Source organism: Hirundo rustica, chromosome 4 (genome assembly GCF_015227805.2).
Source record: "Hirundo rustica isolate bHirRus1 chromosome 4, bHirRus1.pri.v3, whole genome shotgun sequence".
Classification (NCBI taxonomy): domain Eukaryota; kingdom Metazoa; phylum Chordata; class Aves; order Passeriformes; family Hirundinidae; genus Hirundo; species Hirundo rustica.
The window spans coordinates 40,403,209-40,421,669 of NC_053453.1; the positions used below are offsets into that span (position 1 = coordinate 40,403,209).

Genomic DNA, 18,461 nt, shown 5'->3' on the forward strand with positions numbered 1-18,461 from the left:
TTCAACTCAGGACTGAATTTTTTCTGAATTTTGGGCTGAATTTTGAAAACAGGTGTAAAAGTCTGCATAATTTTTTTATTTTTTCAGTGATGTCTTTCATTGGATCTGAATTGGAATCTAAGTTTTTGATGTAGAGCTCAAGGAAGCAGTTCACTTTCAAGTTAAATGACACACATTAAATAGAGCTCTGGAGTCAAATGTTAAATAAGGAGCAAGGAGAAAAAAAGGATAAGGATCCATTCATTAAACTAGGCAGGCATGCTTGGAAAAGGAAAGTGTATAAACCTGTAATTAAAGATTGTATCATAGTCTGGACATAAAAAATTAAAGTAGTCTGCACAAAAATATTTTAGTGATGTAATTTCATAATTTTTGAGTTCTTACTGTATTATCATTGCTGCTTTATTATAATTTATTGAATGTAATTTTCTAATTAAAAACCAAAGCAAATAATAAAACCCCCTGCTTTATCTAGAGTCACATTGACCACAGCTTAGAGGAGCTACAGGACTTGAACTGGTATACCCACAGTGCTAATGGTACTCAATAATCAATAGCAATAAAAAGCCATTGTCTTATATGTGTAAAATCCTCATAACCAAAAAGTATTTCCATGTGGCCTACTATTTTGCTATAAAATGCTGGTGAAGATGTGTCATATGCAGTTTTTACCTCTTGGTACTTAGGTGAGACTGATGCTCTATCTGTGCCCGTGGCTAATGTACCTTGTGTTAAAGGAGTAAAAAAGTGGCTTTAGCCTTTCTCTACCCAGAGTCCATGGGGAAAGAACTAATGTGTATTAGTTACATCACTGTAAAATCATCTCTTTCTGGCAATGAGATGGGCCATATGTGTGAGTGGGGAGTGTTCCAGATGACAGCAACACAATTCAGAGATACTCGAGTTCTGGATTTGGTCCCAGATTTTGAAGGGGCATGACGATCTGGTGCTAACACACCATTTTGTACCTATGCTCTAGCCTTTCTCTCTTTTATGCTTTTGTTTCTCCTTTCTTTGTTGTTCTTGCTCTACTTATATCTGCTGCCATCTGTTTCCAACATTTTCTTTGCGTCTTCTGTCCTACGGGCCCCATATCATTTACCACCATTTACTCTCCATTTTCGCATATATATCCCCTTTTTTTTTTCTCCCCTTTATTTCATTAGCTTCTGATTTTCTCCCTCTCCTCTTATTCTCTCTCAGATATCTAGTCAGCCTGCTGATCCTTTTCTTGAGGGACTGGAAGGTCCACTTTTTTTCAATGCCTACTGCTTTCTTTCAGGACATAGTACAAACAAAATCTCCCAAGTTCAAATGTGAATCTGTTCAATATAGCTCCAAAGATACGGCTTTAAAATGAAAGGCCTTACTTTAAAATCACCACCCTAATATAAAATACATTTTATTTTTATATAAAAATACAAATATAAAATATAAATATAAAGAATAAATATAATTATAAAAATAAAACTAAAATTATAATGATAGCTATAAATATAAATATAAAATTATATAAATGCAAATATTATAAATACAAATATTGTTGTATATAAATATTGTTTTTAAAATTATTCTAATGACGAATAATGTTTGTATGCCAACGTTTATATAGTGCCTATATGCATGCACAAGCATACAAGCATTATTTCTATATTACATAGAACTTTATATAATTTAGTGAGGATTAGGTTTGTGATTCCTTTTTATGTTTCTTATTTATAGTATCTGATTGAGTCTTTGGAACCATACACAATAAGTAAAAATATCAAACCTTCTTCTCCACCTTGGAATTCAATGGAAGCAGACAATGATTTATATGAAGGTTCAGCTGAAATGTTTTCCAGCATTCAGACAGCTTCCCCAGTAATATTTACAAGTGTATTTGGTGATAATTTGCCTGATATAAATGGAGCTGCAGAACTACATTCTGCTTTGGGTAAGATATTTTAGCGTATTTTTCTACCTGATTCTTTGTTCCAAAGGACCCCCATCACTGTCCCAGATATGATCTTTAGCACATGGTTCAAGCAAATTATAAATGGGTCATTTGCTGGAGTCAGATTTTTTTACTACCAAATAACCTTCTGAAGCAAATGGGAATGCCACACAGGCAGGAACTAGGGCCTTGTCACCCAGCTGACCTTCCTTCTACTGAAAGGAGCACCCGAAAGCCATCAGCCAAGCTGCATAGACAATCAGTTATTACAGTTGCCAAAGCAGGTGTGATTGTCAGGGATTAACATATCTCCAAGCCCTTCAGGGACCATGATTTCTCTTATGCCTTTTGACTAATAGGTTTTCAAATGTCAGTGAAGGTAAATAGGTCAAAAAGTTACAACTTTGCTATATGGGTTACAAACAGGTGGAGATGACCCAATGACATGGTGATGTCATTAGTGAGTACACTTGTTCTGTATTATCAATGGACCACTGTTTCTTTACCAAGTATGGATATTTACAAATCATTAGGCAGCCCTCAGCTGACAGGCAGGGATTTCAAATATCACTCTAAATTTTTACAATATTTTGAACAGTGGGGAGAAAATAAAGATTTTTTTTAAAAAAATAATTTAAATAAGTCACTGAATTCATCTATTTGCACCAGTATCTAAATCCAGAATTTAATCCATTATTTTAAATGACAGTGGATATTTTCTGTGCTATGTTAATCCTGGAGAATCTTTTTTGTCATACACAGGAAATGTACAGTGTTTTAAATATAAATCTTCTTTTCATGGCTCATCCAGTTTGAGGTATTGGATTGTTAAAAGATGTCTGTGTTGCTGAAAATTTATTTCAGCCAGTGTCTGTTGTGATCTACCATACAAGTATTATTTTATGGGAGATATTATAGTAATTAATGCCAGATTTTCAATAGGGTCTGCTGATTTTTCAATGCCTTCGTTTTAATGACCTTTTCACTGAACGCTGAGCCTGATATTCAGGTATGTGAAGCACACACACCTTTTCATGTTGCACTGGCATAATGACTGTTTTATAGCAGATGATTTTGGCTAGCAGAGTTAGATTGTGGCTGACTTTGAACTTTGTTGTAAGTGCACCAAAATCTCTTTGTGTGCATGGCTTCATCATTCTACTGACCACAACTCTTCTGCTAAAAATACCTGCATGAAGGGATCCATAAAGGCAGCCTTTCAAAGTATTGTTCTTGCACCATTGGGAGGGCAAGGAAGAGGGAATCTGTATTTCTCAATTAAAAATATTTAAACCCCCTCAAAATCTCCATCAGCCTAGGAGCCATTGTTCTGAAATCACTGGAGAGGCTAGGCCTTGTACAAAAGTACCCTTTCCTAGCTTCTAGGGAATTACTCACAAAACCTCACAATTCAACTTGTTGCTCATTCATTTTTTCACCTAGGCCCATCTATCTATTGTACACATGAAAATGGACCTATAATAGAATCTCCTTTAGGGAGTTAAGAGGTGGAATGTAGACTTTATATTTTTTAATTGACATGAAAATTAATTACTTTACAACAAGATAGTTCCAGGTTGCCCTGCCAAAGTGAGTTTAGAATGAGTAAGAAATAAAATGACTTTATGAGTAAGTAGCTATTTCTCTTTATTTACTTACAGGTAATCAATATAACATTGACATTTTGGCTGAAGAACTGTCATATGTTATAAAGGGCCTCACACCTTTCACAGATTACACAATTAGTGTGTCTGCTTTCACTGATGTTGGAGAAGGACCACCATCAGTTCTTACAGTCAGGACACATGAACAAGGTAAATTGTAGCTCTAGTATTATCAAAGTCAACACACATGACTTATTTCACTGAACTTTTAGTAATTTATTTACTTACTGTTATGGTTTTTTAATGTTTTTGTTTAAGTCCCAAGCTCAGTACAAAATATATCTTACAAGAATATTAGCTCCTCCTCTGTCTTGCTGTATTGGGATCCTCCAGCAAATCCCAATGGGAAAATCTTTCATTATACTGTTTATGCGATGGAACTGGATACAAAAAGAACATTTCACATAACAACTTCAAACAACAGCTTAATTATGACAGGTACAGTGTCATTTGATTAAAAAAGTGTAAAAATTTAAACTTACATTTTACAAACTTATTTTTTTCAAATTTTATATAATATAGCCATTTGAAATGGGTGTGGATCAAATCTCACACATTCACACACATCCACACACAGACAATAAAACTGCATGTAAAAACAAGATTGTTTTTACTACTCAGACTTGTCTACTGTGGAGGAATGTGTAGGGTATGTGAGATGGGACAAGAGGGCTGGTTAAGATAAACAGTAGTTTTTGAAATAGTACAAGCAGTAATTTGTGAAGTGGATTACTCCTTGGAATATATGCCTCAGTCTCCTGTGTCCCCATAAGAAAATATTCCTATATTGTCAAGTCTTTTTCAGATTTGAATTTTTTTCACAGTATTTGTCTGACATTAATAACAATTTCCTTAATTTAAGGTGGTAATTTTTATAGTAATTGAAGCAAACAGATTCCTAATGGAGCTTCCCTTATTAATTGATGTTAATCAGAATAATGCATACAGAGTAAACCACCATATTTGGATGTTCATATATGCATCCTTTGATGTCCTTGACAAATCCTTTAAGCTATTTACAGCATTGAAGCTAGTTGACTTCAAAATCTGCTGATTTAACTGCATGCCTGTTTGACTGTCCCCAATTAAATGGTATTGTACATATTCTTTTAGGGGACAAAAGTGCATAAAAGCCTCTCAAAACAGTATCCATTACTACAGTTTTATAAGTAGCTATGAGAAAAAAGTCAACAGTCTTGTTTATGAAGTTAAAAGTCAAGATTTTTTAAATTAATCTTTTCAGGCTTAAAAAAGTATGCAAATTATAAAATGAGAGTCACAGCCTCTACCGCAGTTGGAGAAAGTGCTTTGTCTGAAGAGAATGATGTTTTTGTACGAACCCCTGAGGATGGTAATACATTTTTTGAAATGATGATTTATTTTCTGTACTGAAGTTTGTGTTTGTTCAAAAAGAAGACTGGCACATACAAAAAGGGAGAACAGAGTGTATAAATAAAACCAATGTTGAAATTATTAGTCTTCTATCAGTCAGTGACTTCATTCAGACCATTTTTAGGTAAGTGCTAAAAAAATAATAATGAAAGCTGCGGCAAGACCTGCAATCAACTAATTTCAAATGTGATAGACAAATGGAAGGAAAGCTGCAGAGCTGAGGCTCCCTCTCTCAAAACAATATGTCCCTAGCACCCATCTAAATCATAATCTTTGTGACTCAATTTTTTCTTCTTTTTCTTTTCATTATCGTGTGTTAATTAGGTTGGTTTTGAAGCATATGGACATTTCAACAATTCAGAGGCCTTATTTCTATTTGTAGGCAAAGATGCTGATAAAGTGAAGATTTTTTATTGCTGAATATAATAAGCAGTTGTTTTTGTATAGGTTTTATTAATTTTAAGACTGATCAATAATTTTAATGTCAGGTGTAATACTACATTATGAAGATTTTTGAATCTTACTTTCTTACTTTCTTACTTGCAAGGCAGTTTTAACCCATTAAGGCATTGGGGCAACAGCTGGAGTTATCATTGGCTTCTGCAAAGAAAGCATGGGAATTTGATTTGCAGAGCCATGAATTTAAGTCTTTTCATGCTTGTATCAAGTTTGTATTTTCACTGGTTTCAGCAAAGATATTTCCAGGTTTACTGAAGTAATGCTAAGGGTGGTTGCCCAAGTGTTGTTTATCTCTCTCATTTTCAATTGTACTACATACAAGAAAAATGAGTGTCAATAAAGGAGAGAAAAGGACTATAGGATTAAAAATCATGGGTGTTTATGAAGCTTAGGTGATTTGAATAACCACGCAACATATCAAATTAAGTGGTGAAACTTAATATGGTTGCAAAGCTTTTTAAAATTTACATTCTTCTATGCTGTTAGGTTTTTTTTACAGAGGAAAGGCATATCACAAGAACAGAAAAATACTTGTATAAATATCCTTTTCTCTGAAAGCTTACGATCCCTTACCTGTGAGTGTTAAAGAAATTTTTCTGAGTAGTTTCTCTGTACTGAGCCAACAGCCAACTGTTCATTCATTCATAAAAGAGCCATGCAAGGCTTGAGGAAACTAGGGAGAAACCCACCGAGAATTCTTTCCTTTTTATAAGGCTGTGTATAATTTTTTATCCTATCCTTCTTGTTGCTTAACTTTCCTGAAGTAACTTAGGCTGAGATTCATGTGTCCTAATTTTAGTCAACCTAGGAACAGAGATTTGTTTGACTCTTGAAAAGAGAGATACTTCCAAATAAAAGATTCACTAAAACTGTCTTAGATAACTTGCATTAGGATAGAAGAAACCAGGCTGTTGCATTTAAATATTCTACCATGCCAGATAAATGGCAAAATGTATTTCAATTAGAAATTAAGCTTATTCACATGGGAAATATCCATGTGGGTAGTCTTGTCATTCAGAGAGCAGTGATCTGTTACAGTAACACTTTCATGTGCTCAGAAATTAGGAATGAAAGTGATTCATGAGACCTTTTAGGCAAAAAAATTCATGATGAATTCTGAAACATCTGCAAGTAGGTATTTGTACACAAACTGAATCATATAATCTTGAGTAGGTAGCATATTTTTATCTTGATTTTACAGATTTTCGGGGCGAAGTGGTGAAACTTTCAGAGGAATCAAAGTTGACATTCAGAGCTGATTTTATTAATGAGTGCAACCCACTCAATCCTTCAACACTTCCATGCCCTATTAGCTCACTGGAGTCATATAAACTCATACATTGCCAGTAGATTTAGCCACATACCACCCTGGAGCTGGACTTGCTTTGTGCATGACCTTCACACCAGAGTATGCAAGATTTACACTGGGTTCACTAAAAGGAATTTAGTTACTGTGCAAACAGTCCCTTTCTTGGATCAATAGTTGATTGAGTGAAGAACTAAGGGTGGTTATTTACATAGAAAGCAGTAAGAGGACATTAATCCAAATTTAAAGAACTGAATATGAGGAAGACAATGAGAGGATTTGAAGGATCAGTCAGCCAGCATGAGGCTGGTAGAAAGAAGAAATTTTTTTCTTAATAAGTGCAGTTTCAGAGAGATTTAGAAGAAATTCCAGAAAAGTTAGTGTCATAATGCAAAAAGTGCCTAGTTTTATGAGTAGAAAAGACACATACCAAAATGAACTGAGGTAAAAAGTAGTAAGGCTTTGAGAAGGAGAGTGAGGAAATTAGTGTAGCCCTTTTGGTACAGTTAGGATCCAATGCCAGGATCCAATAGGTTTATGATTCAATTATTTGGAAAGCTGAGGCGAGGCTGCCATGTCAGGCAGGGACTGGATGCGAGTCAGGGACAGGATCAGTGGGTCCATGGCCAAGCACAGCCATGAGAGCGATGAAGCTGAATAAAGATGATTTCTACAATTTATTTTTTTAATGACCCTGTTGGTACTGTGTGTGTCTAAGTGTTTTTGATCTTTAAATTCAGCCTCTTTTAAAATGCATTTCATAAAAAAAAACAGGATACAAATCCAAATGTCTACAATGTGTTTCATTGAAACTGGTTTATAAAAGTTCTTTCCAAATCAATGAAACTGACTGAAATCTTCTATAATTTTTTTCTTCTAGTTCCTGATTCTGCACCAGAAAACATAACCTATAGAAACATCTCATCCACGGAAATTGTATTATCATTTTTTCCACCATCCATCCCCAATGGAATCATACAGACCTACACAATATATCTCACGAGGACTAATGGGACTAAGCAAAGAGTTATAAACACTACTCTTCTGACACTATGTATTACAGGCCAGTATATAATGATCTGGAACTTACGTCAACTGTAAGCTTTTCTGAGAAGCATGCAACACACAGACAGAGATATATTAGTTCATTGGATGGACCTGATCCTTCTTGCCCTTACAGGAAGTTTTTTGCTCCCTGTCCTGGGAAATAACTTGTGCCCTGTCGTAATGTGGTGAAATGGGCATTGAATGGTATAGAGTCTAACATGTATCTCGCTGTATTTTAGATGTTCAAAGTACAAGGAACTGCAATAGATATAAAAACCTATCTTTGCAGACCTACCATAACAAAGTAAACCCTCCAGTCACCTGGATATCTTTCTGATCTTATTCTAGATAAAAAACTTCCTTTCCCACTCATCTTTTCACCTTTTCCTAAGTTCTGTCATTATTTCTGGGGCATGGCACAGCAATTAATGCTGGGAGCTCAGTACCTTCACTGCTACGTTTTCAGAGTACAGGCAAGGACAAACTGCAAATCATTCTAGGAATATGAAGTATAAACTGGTAATAAGGGCTTTGCCCCTTCTTTTGCAAAATATTTTGTGTTTCAAGCTCTTCCAATGCTTATTTCAGTCTCTAATGATACATATCAGTGTGATAGGCTTATTCACCACTTCAAAAGTACTTACAGTCCATTAAAAAACTAATTTGTCCCATTTAATGGTTGTTTTCTTGAATTATTCTTTTTTTTGTTTGTTTAGATTTAAATAAATATACAGAATATACTGTAGAAGTGTCTGCTAGTACGACAATGGGGGAGGGCATTCGTAGTTCACCTCTGCGTATACTGACTGATGAAGATGGTAAGTCAGAACAGAAGTTTCAGTGCAACATTTTCTACCTGCATTCTTAATTTACTCTTACACTTCATGTCAGATGTTTTTAAGTTTCATGCACTTTTGTTGGAAGTTATGTCTCTCCATTTCTATCTGTATCTATATACCTACACACAAAGATAGTTATCTAGCTATACATCTATCCATCTATCCCTCTATCCATCTATCCATCTATCCATCTGTCTACCAATATATTTATCAATACAAGCTGTATGAAATTTTGCAATGGCTGTGCATGGACTTTTGATCTTACCAATATCTTATTACTATGAAGAATCTCAATTTACTCACATTATTTTAATCTAAAGCATGACATGGTAGAATTGTATATTGTATTTGGTTTTTCAGTCATGTGAGAGCTGGAGAAAGGAAAAACCACAAAAAGGCAGTTTGAAAGGTCCAGGGACATTTCTGTGGGGTTTCTTGGGGGGAGATTTTTGTATTATTCTAAACAGATGCATGTACAGGTATACATAGACAGACATGAAATTATTGATATTATGAAAATGTCCAAAGTCCCTTATCTGTTGCACTGGATTTCCAAATTCAGCTGGGGTGTGGGCAGCCTGAGGGTAGAACAATTAGAGTTGTCCTTTCAGTACACAATGTTGTTGCGCAAAATTATCATTGGTCACTTCTCTAGATTCTGCAGGGGAATCCTGGAAAAAAAAAAAAACCAGCAAAAATCTTAACTTAGGTACTGTGAGTCACATTTTGGAAAAAGCTGCGTCTGTTCCTCTCATTTGCTTCAGGAGGAAATCTCTGGGAACCTATCTAAAGCGGCATTGACACAACCATCTCACTACCCACACTGTCAGTAAAAATTTTTGCCCAAGAGTTATGCTTCTGGAGCAGACTGAAAAGAGCTAGATTGGATGAATCCATCTTTTAGCAGAGAGTATTTTTATTTAGAGCAGTACAGTTTCTATTCTTTAGCAAAAAACCCTAAACATTCTCTGAATAAGAATTGTAGCATGAACTAGATATATCAAAAAGACAACGTTCACTGTATGACAGATCTTTTATTGTATAGCCACTGCGGATAATAAAACACAAAATACAGCTGTGAACATTTTTCACTGGTAAATACAGTCACTGAGTTCAGTGAACCTTTGTTCATGAAAAATATAAAATCGTTTTCTCTATAATATAAATAGTTATAAAACCTTTATGCCAACTTTCAAGATACTGAAAGGAACAAGAAGTGAAAGACAACAATATTTATAATATACCATATGTTCCATATCCACAGGAACACAGTGTTCCAAGGTTCAGACCAAATGTTTCATAAATTTGCTAACAGTTATGCTCAATTTTCATGCATGACTACAGCTATGACCTGAATTTTTAGTGCATGATGCTCTTTGGTTTAATTTGAGAAAAACAAATTTAATTCTAATATTGTTTCATAGTGATACATAGGTCCATGAATCAAGATGCAGATAAAGATTCATTTCTCAATAACATGCTGATAATAAAGCACTACTATTTATGCATACATTAGTTATTTTTCCTCAGCAAAATTAATAAGAACCATAGAACAAAATCAAACATGGTATAACATTTTCATTTATTTACAATGTTTCCCTACAGAGTCTGGATGTGGTGTCATCTAGGGTTTATCTTAAAATAAATTTTAAGGATCTCAGTGAATATCTATCTTTTCATTTGCCCTTGTGACATGTTAAATGTGTGAACGTGGTCCTTATTTGATGGAGGAAATAGATTTTACCGCTGTCTAGTATCCCACAATTTTATCATATCTCAATGCCATGCTTATACTCTTTTCCACCTTTTGGTGCTTTGTATAATTTTTTACAGCACTTTTTTTTACCTCAGGGGAACGATTATGCTGTATTTTACATGTGTTCCTATCTATAAAGCTGTTGCTTTTATTAAAAGGGGGAAAAAAAATATAGCAATGTACTTGGGCAGTAGGTGAATCACTGTGACCTACCCATTGCTCTGTTTTCTCATGAAGTATTTTTTCCATTGAATCACAGAAACAGATGTTCTAACACCACCGTGCAAAATCTTCTTTTATCATCTGTCAGAAAAAGGAAAAGAAGCTGTGTCTTAACATTAGCTGATGAATAGTGTACCAGTGTGGTACAAGGTTAACTTTCTATCACAAATAATTCAAAGCCTATTTAAGGATGCTACATACCGCACCGATCTTAGCTGTTTAGCAAGATGTTGTGTCCTGTTCTCTCATTTTATAGCTCCAAGTTCTCCCCCACTAGCCCTCTCTGTAAAACAGTTGTTGGGTGTCACTGTGAAGTTGTCATGGAAACCTCCGCTGGAGCCAAATGGAATTATCCTCTATTACACAGTTTACGTCTGGTAAGATTTTTCTGGAAGTAGTTCTGAGGATAAATGTTAATCTGTAACCTATCAGGAATGTTAGCTTTTGTTACACAGTATGTTGATTACATTTTTTGGGAAAACAAATATTCATCCAGCACTTAAAATACTGGACTTTTTTATATGCAAACTCAGAGTAGTCAAAAATTAGGGGAACAATTTCAATATTTTGTAAGCATTTTCAACATTTTTTCCAATGGTTATGCTATAGTAAGTCAATTCAGATTTAAACTAGAGCATGGTGCCTCTTTTCATTATATGCTGATTAGGCCTGCTGCAAGGCAGGGCACAAACCCATGCTGAATTGTCAAGGAGATTTGAAATAGGCTTAAAATAGAGAAATATTGCCTCCTTTTGTAGACAGTGTGTAAGAGCTGTATTCAGTTTTTGTATGTGCTATGAGTTGTCTACTGTTATATTTTGTATTTATTACATTCAAAGCAAACAAGTATTTTTAGCAGATATTTTTGTTTATTGTGTTCTAGTTTTTTCTATCTAACCTTTATTAGTTTTTTTCCCCCCTGACATCCTCCTGTGATATTTTTTCACCTTTACAAAGGAGTTTTGTCACTTTAAAACTTGCAGATTCTGTTCTATTCCTTGCCAAATATAATTTGCTCTAATGATGTGGCATCTCTTCAAAGATCTATAACTTCTGCTGGAAGTGAAAACAGTTTCTATTGATCACTTTTAATTTCCATTTATGCTTTGCCATTTTATTGCCACTACTAAAGTGCAGGAAGCAAATACTAAAGTGCATAAGCTGTGAACCACTTGTGAAAATTCTCAGTTGTTATGGACATATTACTCTTTAGCTTACATTATTTTATTGTTATTTGACATTTTGGGGGTAAGGCTTGGCCACAGTCACTACTGATTTTTTTTTTTTTTAAACTGTAATTTCTAGCTAAGTTGATGATAAAGTGAAGAGGAGCAAGTTCTTCTTTCTAGAAAAGCTGGATCTGTCTTGTTAGTCTACTCTACTAGGAATGACTGTCCTCAAGCTAGGGAAGAGCTACTTCATGATAAGGGCTATGGTTTTGACGCACGCTGTGTTCAAAGACTTGAGGTTATGCAAATTTTCATCCTTGCATTTCTTTATAACTTACTGCTTTGGTCATTGTGAGAAAAGATTTAGCCAGAATTATTTTTAAAAAAAATTGTAAATGATCCATCTTTCTAAATATTGCAATTAAGCAACCACACAACTTCTTGCTGTAAACCTTGCCCCATATTCTCTTGGTCCTGTCTTGTCTGTCCTTACTGTGCCATACATAAATTTAGAGAGGCTTTAGGTATCATGCTAAGGCAAGGACATTGGAGAAAAACTCCATTTGCCTTCAAAGTGGTCAATCCTTCCTTGTCAGGGAGGGAGGGGTGTACAGGAAGGAGAGTAATTTTAAGTATTTAAAAGAGTTGTCTATACAGTTTCATCAAATCTATTTGAAAAGGCAAATTGTTGTGCCATATAGTTGCTGCTCTTGGGAGGTATTCAGTATATTTTGGAAGAGACTTAATCCCAGTGCTTCTCAATAAAGCAGAAAGAAGAAGGTTACCACAGTTGTTAAATAAATGTTACTTCACTTCACTTACATATTTTGCAACAGTTAGGGAGAATTTGGTAACCCTTCTTTAGCTGGTTTCGAACAAGAATCCACAATCAATAGAATAGAAAGGATGATATTTGTAATGTTTTCAGTTATATTTAATGGAATTTGTCAAAGGATAAGGTGGTTTTGAGTGCTAGCAGGTAGTAAAACAACTTCCTTCCTTCCTTAAGTCTAAAAACTTATACTCTCTAAATGTAATTTTAGCATATTAAATGTGCAATTGACAAAATTGCTGAACTTGTATGTAGCTATTGTTTTTTGGCATTATCTGCAAATTTTTAGTGAGATAATGCTTGACTAGGTCTATTTTGAGGTACAATTTTTAAAGAAAATATAGCACCTGTCTTTGTCAAGTGGAATTATGTGATTTCTTAGAATCTGTGTTGTCTACATTTTTGAAAAATGTGTTTAAAATCTTATATTATTTTTCTTCAGTAAAGCTTCTTGGCTTAACTTATTCTGCTAAGTACTTTCTCACTGTCTGTGAAGGCTGCACTCACTTTGATCTGTATTTTCTTATTTTTATTGCAATTTCTTTTGTTTCTAAACCGAAAATCAACTTCCCTTGAAATACCTCACGCTTTTGTCTTTCTTTCTGTGCCCGGTTGTGGAAATGTTTTTTTGGCAACTTAGATGTAAGAATGTAGTTACACAGAGTAGAAATGTTCACAACACTAAGCTGTGGGTTTTCTTCTTACTTAAATTATAACCAGATACGTATTTCCATACTAAGAATACCTTGGGCAAAGATCCAGGAAAAAATGTCTTTCTTTGTATAGAGTTTGATAACTGCAGCTGCAATGTCTTGTAAATTTTACTGACTATTAAAAATGTCAGAAGTTTGGGAAAAATATAAATATTAACTTTATGTGTTACCAAGAGTGTTTCCCATGTCAAGTGACATTCCACTCAAAATCTGAGGGTTAGGGAGGATTTTTTTTTTTCACTCTCATACATATTCTCATTCCAGTTGTTTGTTAATGTAACCTTATTTCAGATATATTAGATGGTGATCTTTGCTAATGGGACAGTCATTCAGTTATGAAAGGATGAAGATCTAGTAATTTTGAATTACTTTTTTCTTTTTTATTAGTATTAGAACACATTATCATTTGTGAAGAGCTTCACAGTGACTCCTGGAGCAAGATATTTGGGTTTACTTATGAAATTATTGTCTCTATATGAAATCCTATAAGAGGCACAGGACACCTACTCATACAAAAATCTCTGAAGGAATAGAATGTTAGGTTTTTATTTTCCTGCTATTTTTTCTTAAAAGATTATGTTAACTTTACAAGAAAGATATGACTTCTTGAATTCAAGTTAGTTAGTTCTGTACCTTATTTTACTTTCTGATAATCATTTCATACCTATGCTAATACCAGCATTTTATTAATGTTACATCTTACAGTCTTTCTAGGCGGGTTTTGACCTGACTGGAGTTCCATTCTGATCCTCTGCTACATTCCACCAGAATTAACTCAGCACCAGTTAATTCCTGTTCCATATCATCTTCTATTATTCCATTTATAACTTCAGCCTTCTGACCAATTTCACAGAGTCACAGTAGGGCATTCTCCCTGCCATAATATTTTTATATTTGGCTATTCCTGTCCAGGGAGACAGTTTAGTTATGCCCTACTGTGTCCTTCCCAAGGGTACCACATAACCATTTGAAAGCCGTTAACGGATAGAAATACTCCTCCTTAATATTTCATATAACCATTGTCTTTGTTGATGTAATTTGCAAGCATATTTCTGTGGGGTTTTGAGCTGTTATTTTTTTTTAGAAACAAAATGGAGAGCCCTACTGTAATGCCACACTACAAAAGTTAGCTTTTCAACATAAAAGACAAAAAGTTATCCTAGCCTCTTTTAAAACCTTTAAACTACTTGTATTTAACATGATATTGCATTTTTCATTTTTGCAACACATGCCACAATTATAGATATAGAGAGAAATGGTGTGTATATAGAATTAATAAAATGCTTTTTCTTTAGGAATGAAATGTTAAAGAGGTGTGTAAATGTAACAGAAACATCACTGGAATTCACAGACCTAGAATTTAACTATGAGTATAGTGCTTACCTAACAGCAAGTACAAGATTTGGAGATGGCAACATAAAAAGTGATATTATAACATTCAGAACTTCTGAAGGAGGTAAGCTTATATACAGTATGAACCTTTATTGTCATTCAGGCTTAAAATTTTGTCAGCCTCATTTAAGTTAATAAAGACACTGAAGCAGAAGTGGCATTTGACTTATAAAGAAGAGATATTCGACCTGTCTGTGAGGCTCTATCTTTGTGTATACCTGTATCTATGGTTCTATAAAATTATAATAGGTATTTCTATTAATTTGCTGAGAAAAAAAATGAATTTCTCTTCAGGACAGATAAGTTACAAGTAATTTAATTCTAAACTTTGGAACAAATTATTTTTGTAATATGTTCTGATAGATCCTTATTTTAAGCATCTGTGACACAAATTCTGATAAGGAAAATACTTCTTAGAGTATCCCTCTCAAGTATGAAATATTTTTAATTTTAAAAATGAACTGTGTAAGTGTACATTTATTTGTTTATTCTGTTTTAATTATTTTATCCTTCCAACATGGAAAGTGACTTTTATATGATCATACTATATATACCGTGCTTTGAAAGATATTCAGTTTAATTTTTTTCCTGGTTTTCCATTGCTATAATCTATTCCAAAATAGATATGTTGCAGACATACTTCAGAATCACTGTGCATAGATATAAACAATTCCCCAATGCACACCCATTGGCAGGAGGAGCATCTATCTGAACCATCCCTCCAAAGTATGTCTATATCATCAGGTTGTAGACATTCACAGTTGCTATGGAAGCTGGTATGGAGATATGAATTGACTTTAGAGGGACAGACTTTAAGGATCTGGTCCTGAGGTTCCCCCTCCAGTTAATATTTTAATGTTTTACACAAGCTAGAGCAGCACAAAGCAAGAGAGATACATAAATCACAGTGTTCAGTACTCTACTGAATGCTCTGTAGAGCACTTCCTTGGATGGTGAGAAATATGGATTTAAATTCTCCTAAGCTAACTTAAGGAATTGGAATTTAACTCTCCTACATCACTTTACTTCTGGGAAAAACTATATGCTGCTATTCTTTATAAAATAGAAGGTTAGACTAATGGAAGGAGCCTTACAGAGGTCTTCCTGCACATTTAATATAAATGAGGTAAAAAGAGAAATTATCATTGTCTAAGATTAAGTATCTGGTTTACCTACATGAGTTGGGAGCCTAAATTCTGTTTATAATCAGAGAGAAAAAGGCTTTACATTTAGTTTTTGTGAAACAAATGGTTTTTTTCCCCTACTAACTATATTTGGAGTATAGACACCTAAATCAGTCAACTTCCATTTCAGCAAATTAGATTTTCTATGTGCACAAAGCAGTAAGTAGAGAACAAATTCTGTAAAAAAACTATTTGCAGGTAAATGCAGCTAATTACAAATATGGTTTAAAAAGTGTTTTAAAAATTAATTTTTACATATACAGTTTTATTTCATTATTTTGTGAAGCATTTTCTATGCCATAATCAGAAATACATTTAACTTGCCATAAGGTGTTGCAAAATATACTACAGTGGATGTTCCTTGGGTATGAAAAAGTACAAAACCTTGAGGTACAGAAACTTTAGATATGCTATAACTTAACATTTTTCCAGCACCAAGTGATCCACCGAAAGATGTTACATACAGAAACCTCACTTCCACATCAATAATGCTATTCTGGTCTCCTCCTCAAAAGCCTAATGGAAATATACTGTACTACTCCGTTTACTTCAAAAACAATTCAGGAATATTCATACAGGTAAGTTTATTTTTATATTCTTTTGTAGAAATGTTCTAATACTTACTTGAAGATTAAATCAGTTTTATAGTTATCATTACTTATTGGTTTTTCATATTTCTTTTATCATGATGTAGTTTTTAAACTTACAAAGACAGAAGCACGTCTTGTAATCATGTATGTTACGTTGTGCATCTCACTGAGCATTCATATAATTAAGCATTAAAGCCAATGGATTTTGTTTAATATTCCATTATGCAAGATTTATATGTACATGCATATATATATATATATTCATACACACATACACCTTATATATATATACACACACATATACATATACATATATACACGCACTTAACATATGTAGTAGATAGACTCAAGACCCACTATGAATGGCACACCCTCAAGTCTGTTTCTTTTAATCTAATCTATCAATGTGAATAAATTTCTGGTTCTGGTTTTACTTTTTAATACACATTTGTACCATATTGAAAATATGAAAGTAATCTGAAAGTAGGGAATGCGCTTTCTTTTAATATTTTTCTTATTCTTGAAAGGAAATTACTGTTTAATATATGGAAGCAAAGATATTCATATTCTGCAGTTAAAGCTTAAAAGACATAAAATCTTATTTAAAAAATGGTGATACATTTTCATTAAGGTTTTTTTTTTGCTGTTGCTGCTTTCATTCTTAAATATGCACTACACTTATTGATTGTATATAGTCTTTCTGTTATACTTTCTGTGAATATCTTATGGTACAGAAATATAATAAGAGAAATAAGCTTCCTTTACAGGTTTTTGGTCACAAGATTTATACATAAGGAAGAAAAACATGAAATATAAATTCATTTAGAAAATCATGTATGGAAAAAAAATTTGCATAAATTTATGATCGAGATATATCTAGGGTGAGGTATGCACATTTTTGAGGATAACTAGAAAAAATATTTACAAAAGTTACAAATATATGTGAGTGACATACTTCAGTGTATACACTTCTCTGACTTCTGTGAAGGTACTAGTTGCTGGGCTCTGCATAGTTTCAGGTGCAAGCAGGACTATGCCATGAATTCACATTCTGATGAGACTAAAATCAGGGCTACAGTTCAGAACATAGACTCTGTTTGCACACACTGCTACAGCAACAGCTTTTTTCTTAAATCTTAAATCTCTGGACAAACCTTTACATCAGCACATCACCTGAACTAGCCCATCCTATGAAGGACATCAATTTTAGAGAACTATGGACTTGGACTATTCCGGCCTTTAGGAAGGTGGAACTCTGAGATGAATGAGTAAGATGAAGCTGACACACTGAGAGATAAAATCCACCCAGGATGTGTCCAGTATTCTGGAAATAAAGGAGGAAGATAGGGAAGATGGAGCACAGTAGCATTGGCCCAGCAAGGTGAGGGTCCAGTTTTATTATCGTGTGATATAGTCAGGCCAGGAAAGGATGGTTGCATAAGTGGAAGTTAATGCTGCTTTTGCATATTATGTGTTGTCAGGAGAAAAGTCCTGACAGTACTTCTACCTCTGTGTGTAGAAACTATTATTTTCATCCTTTTGACTTTGATTTTTATCCCATCCCTCCGCTGAGATAGGTTTCAGCTGCTGTTGCATCTGTCTCTTCCTGCCCATGGGATATGAACATTAATCTCTCAAATCATGGCCAAATCTTAATCTGTCTGCTCCCTTTAACTCCTTCTGCCCTTCACATCCTGTCTGCTCACTGTGTAGCATGGCAACTACCATATCTACAATGCACTCCCATTCTGTACCTCGGCATTCCTGTGGATGTAAGACAGATTTCAAACACATGAAAAAAAGCCAACTCATTTATGTCAGATATTTTATATTACTCTTTTTACAACAGAGAAATTAATGTGTGAAAGTCAGCCTGATATATGACTATGTATATATATATATATATATATATGATATATGCAGACAGTTGTAAGCTGCATGAGTATGCATACATATAGCT

General features: G+C 34.1%; 1 protein-coding gene across 1 annotated transcript in view; it reads left to right on the forward strand.

Moving 5' to 3' along the window:
• PTPRQ (protein tyrosine phosphatase receptor type Q) overlaps window positions 1-18,461 on the forward strand; it is a 105,108-nt gene that overhangs the window by 12,302 nt on the left and 74,345 nt on the right. The window contains exons 10-18 of the mRNA XM_058420365.1: window positions 1,763-1,936; window positions 3,598-3,750; window positions 3,859-4,038; window positions 4,844-4,951; window positions 7,638-7,820; window positions 8,521-8,622; window positions 10,878-10,998; window positions 14,631-14,791; window positions 16,344-16,489. Coding sequence (XP_058276348.1) covers window positions 1,763-1,936; window positions 3,598-3,750; window positions 3,859-4,038; window positions 4,844-4,951; window positions 7,638-7,820; window positions 8,521-8,622; window positions 10,878-10,998; window positions 14,631-14,791; window positions 16,344-16,489 — 1,328 coding nt within the window. The remainder of the gene's footprint in view (window positions 1-1,762; window positions 1,937-3,597; window positions 3,751-3,858; window positions 4,039-4,843; window positions 4,952-7,637; window positions 7,821-8,520; window positions 8,623-10,877; window positions 10,999-14,630; window positions 14,792-16,343; window positions 16,490-18,461) is intronic.